Source organism: Triticum dicoccoides, chromosome 3A, assembly GCF_002162155.2.
Source record: "Triticum dicoccoides isolate Atlit2015 ecotype Zavitan chromosome 3A, WEW_v2.0, whole genome shotgun sequence".
In the NCBI taxonomy this organism is placed as follows: Eukaryota; Viridiplantae; Streptophyta; class Magnoliopsida; order Poales; family Poaceae; genus Triticum; species Triticum dicoccoides.
Genome location: NC_041384.1, coordinates 471,674,982 through 471,681,114, shown reverse-complemented (window position 1 = coordinate 471,681,114; position 6,133 = coordinate 471,674,982). Strand labels below are relative to the sequence as shown.

Below are 6,133 nucleotides of genomic sequence, written 5' to 3'. Positions count from 1 at the left end.
TATAGCAAGTTTGTGTGGATTTATCTTCTCAAAAAGAGATATGATGTCTTTCAAGTTTTTCAAAACTTTCAAGCCTTGGTTGAACGAAAATTTGATAGCAAAATTATTGCAGTCCAATCGGACTGGGGGGAAGTATGAAAAACTCAACTCCTTCTTCCAAACACTTGGCATATCACACCACGTCTCATGTCCTCATGCCCATCAACAGAACGGCTCCGCTGAACGGAAGCACAGACACATAGTTGAGGTCGAGCTAGCTCTCCTGGCAGGAGCCTCCATGCCCCTCAAGTTTTGGGATGAGGCCTTTCTTACTGCTGTTCACATCATTAATATGCTTCCTAGTCGAGTCATCAATAATCAAACTCCAGTAGAAAGACTTGTTCACATCAAACCAGACTATAAGTCTCTTCGCGTGTTTGGGTGTGCTTGTTGGCCCAATCTTCGCCCATACAACAAAAGAAAACTCATGCTTCGCTCAAAACAATGTGCTTTTCTAGGGTATAGTCCTCAACACAAAGGTGTCAAGTGTTTAGATATTTCTACTGGTCGTGTCTATATATCCCGTGACGTCGTTTTTGACGAAACACAATTTCCTTTCGCCACCCTACACCCAAACGCCGGTGCTCGCCTCCGAGAAGAAATTCTCCTCTTACCTACTCATCTTACCACAATTGATCAAGGGGGTCCGAATTCTGATAATCAAATGTTGACTAATCCTACTACTAATGGTGTGCATGAGTTTTCTGATGATGTTCCAGGAGATAGCAGTGAAAAAATCGTGCCGGCAGGTCCATATCGCATGTGTCCGCATCCAGGAGGCAAATCATCCTCGGGATTGGCTCCGCAGCAGCAGCTCAGTCGATCTCCCTCGGGATTGGCGCCGGCAGACGCGCCAGACGCGCAGGCAACAGCGCCAGCCGACCGTGCGGCTGTCTCCAGCCCAGCGCACGCCGCGCATCACGCTCCAACTGGTGGCGGCCCAAGTGCCTCTCTGCGACAATCCCCGTCCGACACGAGGCAGCACGCGGTTCGCCAGGACGGCGCGCGCTTCCGTGACCAGCCGGTCACGTACAAGCGGCGCGACCAGGTTCACCGACCTGACACGGGGCCCGGATCTGCTGCGGGACCGGGCGCAGACTCCTGTGCACCCACGCGCGCGCCGAAGACCGGCGTTCGCCTCGAGGCTGATCCGCCGTCATCCTCCAATGATGAGGCCCCAGGATCTTCTGCGCCTACAGAACATGCTGCACCTGATCACACTGCCATAGAAGATCCGGTGGGAGCAGATTCTGCTACAGGAGCTTCTGTTTCGGGATTTTCTGTGGCCGAGGATCCTGATGCTGCACCGTCACGACGTACACGACTACAGCATGGGGTAATACATCCTGTTAATTATAAAGACATAACCAAATACGGTATGGTTTGTTCTACAGGTGAACCAGGTGAACCCCAGACGCTCCAGGAAGCGCTTGGTGATGAAAGATGGAAAAATGCTATGAATGAAGAATACATGGCACTCCAGAAAAATAAAACTTGGCATTTGGTTCCCCCACGGCAAGGTAAAAACTTAATTGATTGCAAGTGGGTATTTAGAATAAAGAGGAAATCTGATGGAACTATTAATCGCTACAAAGCTAGGCTCGTTGCAAAGGGTTTGAAACACCGGTATGGCATAGATTACGAGGACACATTTAGTCCGGTTGTTAAAACTACCACTATCCGTCTTGTTTTGTCTATTGCCGTTTCCAGGGGATGGAATCTCAGGCAACTTGATGTTCAGAACGCGTTTCTTCACGGTGTTCTGGAAGAGGAGGTATATATGAAACAACCTCCTAGGTTTATAAGTAAAAGTGCACCCTCTCATGTCTGCAAGTTGGACAAAGCACTTTATGGTTTGAAACAGGCACCAAGAGCATAGTGCTCTTGTCTCTGTCACAAAATGCAAACACTTGGTTTTGTCCCTTCAAAGTCTGACACCTCTCTGTTCATCTACAACAAGTTCAATACATGCATGTTTGTCTTGATATATGTTGATGATATTATTGTGACAAGCTCATCTGATGAAGCTATCACAGGGTTGTTAAAAGATTTGAGTGCAGACTTTGCCTTGAAGGATCTTGGAGACTTGCATTATTTTCTTGGGATTGAAGTAAATAGGCACAAGGATGGACTTCATCTCTCCCAAGAAAAGTATGCAGTTGACTTGGTAAGAAAAGCTGGTCTACAGGGTTGTAAACCTACACCTACTCCACTGTCCAGTTCAGAAAAGTTATCTCTCACACAAGGAACTCTCTTGACTCAAGAGGATAGCACAAAATACAGAAGCTTGGTAGGAGCTCTTCAATATCTTACTCTTACTAGGCCTGATATTTCTTTTGCTGTCAACAAAGTATGTCAGTTCCTTCATGCACCTACAACTGTTCATTTGACTGCTGCCAAACGGATAGTTAGATATGTCAAAAACACATTAAGCATGGGTCTCAATTTTAGCAAGTCATCCTCTACACTTGTCAGTGCATTCTACTTGTCAGTGCATTCTCTGATACTGATTGGACAGGCTGTCTTGATGATAGACGCTCTACTGGTGGTTTTGCTATTTCTTTGGACCCAACTTAATTTCATGGTGTGCTCGCAAGCAAGCTACAGTCTTCAGATCTAGTACAGAGGCAGAATATAAAGCATTGGCAAATGCCACGACTGAAATCATATGGGTTCAATCCATGCTCAAGGAACTTGGTATAAGAAGTAAACAAGCTCCATGTTTGTGGTGTGATAACCTTGGTGCTACCTATCTCTCAGCTAATCCAGTGTTTCATGCCAGGACCAAACACATTGAGATAGACTTTCATTTTGTTAGAGAGAGGGTGGCTCACAAACAACTTGACATTCGTTTTGTGCATTCCAGTGATCAAATTGCAGATGGATTCACAAAAGCATTGCCGTTCAAGAGCTTTGAAAACTTCAAGTATAATCTCAACTTAATGGAGTTGTGATTAAGGGAGGGTGTTAAACACATCAATATCTACATGGCTGGCGGATATCTTCATGAGGCGCATCTGGTTAGGTAGTTAGAGTATAATGTTTATCTCTTGTAACTCTTATCTCTACCTCCTTTCTTCCTCTCCAAGAATGTAATCTCAACCCCATGTATGCGCTGTTATGGGAGGTGCGCCTCATCTATATAACACGAAGCCGTCGGCCTGAGAAGGCAAGACGTTCCGCTAGTTCGCACAGAGGGCACCAGCAGCAATGACTGCTACACAGCCGGACATGGAATTGCAGAAGGATCAGAGGCATCCTCTTTTGTCCAACAGAACTGATGGCACTGACAACATGAGCCCCGTGCAGAAAGCAATCAGACAGGCATACCAGAGCACCGGGCACCTCGCCAAACTCCTTCCATCAGGCACCGTGCTTGCCTTCCAGCTGCTGGCTCCAACCATGGCTAAACAAGGCCACTGTGGTGACTTGGATCGGATGATGATGGGAGGGCTTGTGGTGCTCTGTGCACTCTCGTGCTTTGTTGTTACCTTCACAGATAGCTTCAGGGATGAGAACGGAAAGGTACAATACGGGTTTGCCACGTTCAAGGGATTGTGGGTCATTGATGGTGGAGTTACTCTTGATCCACACGCTGCGGTTGAATATAAGATGACATTTCTAGACTTTTTCCATGCAGCTGTCTCAGCAGTGATTTTTGTTGCAATCGCCCTATTTGACCAGAATGTGGCATCTTGCTTTTATCCAATACCATCAGAGGACACAAAGCAAGTTCTCACAACATTGCCAGTTGCTATTGGAGTTATTGGAAGCATGCTGTTTGTTAGCTTCCCAACCACCCGCCATGGCTTTGGCTTCCCAGTCTCTCCACAGTACCTGGGTCTTCAAAAGATTTGTTTGCTCTAATTCCTGTTGATCAAACACAGAGTCGAAAACCCCTTAAGCGGGATAGAGAGAAATATACAGCACTATTTCTCTAAAATAATATTTATAAGAGTACCTATGGTGGCCTTCGACATGAACATGTTTTGTGTATTCATAAATGAACAGTGCTGGCACCTGGGAGGACAATATATTGGATACGTCTTTGGCACATACCACAATTTTTTAAATCTTTCATATGATACAACTAAGACTTCTGGTTGAATGGTTAAAGCGCCGAACTCATAATTGGTAAATTTGAGGGTTCAATTCCTACTGGATGCACGTGAACAGGAACGTTCCATAAGTCTACTGGAATTGGCTCTCTATCCACGGAATCTCATCCATCATGTATATTCATACCATAACATAGGAACAATATGAACTCGAATTCTTATTGATACTCGAACTCAGAGCATAGGAGGGAAAGTCGATACATGGATGGAATCAAACACTAGGCAGGCACGGAAAAAAGTCTTCATTAATTGTGAAAGAAGCAATATACCAGGAGTTGATAGCTTGTTTTTGCCTTGAATCTTCATACATATATGTAGTTAAGTTTTGTATTGTAATTTGCTAGTTTTTCCAAAATTAACATGTCTAGAAAAGAAGACTTTAAAAATCATATCAGACTGCATTCTTGAAGTCATACCACACAGCTTTTAAGTCGTCGTGCAATAACCTGAACAAACATTTTGGTCAACGAAATAAGGAAACAGAAGACACATGACAAGAATAGAAATGAACTTCAGCAGAGCGCGTGTATGTATCTTTATACATACAAAAACAAGAGATATGGAAGACAACCCCACATCGTACCTGAACAGTGCCCGCATGCTTGTCACTTCAAAAATTATTCATACAATAAATATTAGTACTTCGCATATCCTGGACATGGAAGCACTGGAGTTTAAGGGTTTTGGTGGCAGAACTCTCTCTCACTTGTGCAACCGCATGATGGAACGAGTGTGTCGGTTCACAATTTTTGCTTGATAAGTCTTAGGCAGATCATGTACCAGCACAGTCTAGCAGGGGGACAGCCTGGTGCATGTAGCTCCCGCTTGTGCAGAGTCCGGGGAAGGGTCCGACCAGCACAGTGTAGCACCACATTTGTTTTTATTTTCAATCAGATAACTGCTAATTGGTCCCATATTTGCTCAGCTTCTTGTCTGACTTTCTTCTTACTCCAATACCCACTGACAATAACATCCCATGTTTCCCTCTCAGGGATGCACCTCTCTGACAACATGTCAAGCACAACACGAGCTGCTTTCTCCAAATGGTTCTTTTTGCAGAAGAACTCAACCAGGAGATGGAAGGTGCTTGGCTCGGTAGAAATGCCACGAGTCCTCATGCTCTGGTACACCTGGAAAGCCCTCCCAACTTCACCCTTAACACATAATGCTGTCACCACTGCAACGTTTATCCTGACATGAAGGCTCCAAGTCACCCGGTTCGGTTGAACGCCAGCAAGAACCATCTCATCCAGGTAATTTGCAGCCTCCACAGCCCTTCCTGCATCACACAGCCCAACAATGAGCTTCCCAAACAATCCAGCATCAGGCTTCCTCCCCTGGAGACGCATCCGGTCCAAAACCTCCATTGCCTCCCTCAGCAGGCCCTCCTTACAGAGGCCATTAATGACAGAACTATATATGATTGTATTTGGCGGCTTCACCTCCTTGGCCAACCTCTCCAGCAAGTCCAGTGCTGATGCTGCACGCCCACCCTTGGACAAACCATCAATCAGAGAACAATAGGTGACAACATTAGGTGCAATACCTCTCCTCCCCATTTCGTCAAACATCTCCAGTGCATCATCCAAGCAGCCCTCCCGTGCGAGCCAATTGATGATAGTCGTGTAAGTAACCACTGTAGGCGCAACGCCATTTTCTACCATCTCGGAAAACAGCTCCTGGGCCTCGGCCCTGCGGCTGCGGCGGCAGAGCCCGTCGATGAGGGTGTTGTAGGAGCAGGCGTCAGGTTTGGGGATGTTGCGGAAAAGGCGGACCGCGTCGTCGATAGGAGCGTCGGCATCAGAGCAGTGGGCCTTGAGGAGGACGTTGTAGGTGGCGATGGTGGGGCCGAAGCCGGCGGCGCGCATGTCGGCGAGGAGGGAGTGGGCGAGGGGGAGATGGGAGTGCGCGACGAGGCCGGCAAGGACGGCGGTGTAGGAGCGGGCGGAGTGGGGGAGAGAGAGGGCGGAGGGGGC

General features: G+C 46.8%; 2 protein-coding genes across 2 annotated transcripts in view; one reads left to right on the top strand and one right to left on the bottom strand.

The window, feature by feature from the left end:
• Positions 1 to 2,905: 2,905 nt before the first annotated feature.
• LOC119268623 (protein DMP6-like) lies at positions 2,906 to 4,254 on the top strand. The gene has a single exon (XM_037550289.1). It carries the CDS (start codon positions 3,250 to 3,252, stop codon positions 3,904 to 3,906), a length of 657 nt encoding a protein of 218 aa, XP_037406186.1. The 5' UTR covers positions 2,906 to 3,249; the 3' UTR covers positions 3,907 to 4,254.
• Positions 4,255 to 4,737: 483 nt separating this feature from the next.
• LOC119268622 (pentatricopeptide repeat-containing protein At5g46100-like) overlaps positions 4,738 to 6,133 on the bottom strand; it is a 2,124-nt gene continuing 728 nt past the window's right edge. Inside the window, exon 2 of the mRNA XM_037550288.1 lies at positions 4,738 to 6,128. Within this exon, the coding sequence (XP_037406185.1) occupies positions 5,048 to 6,128 (1,081 nt within the window). The 3' untranslated portion in view covers positions 4,738 to 5,047. The remainder of the gene's footprint in view (positions 6,129 to 6,133) is intronic.

Excerpts from the sequence above, each read along its gene's own strand:
- LOC119268623 (XM_037550289.1), top strand. The coding sequence starts at position 3,250 with ATGACTGCTACACAGCCGGACATGGAATTGCAGAAGGATCAGAGGCAT.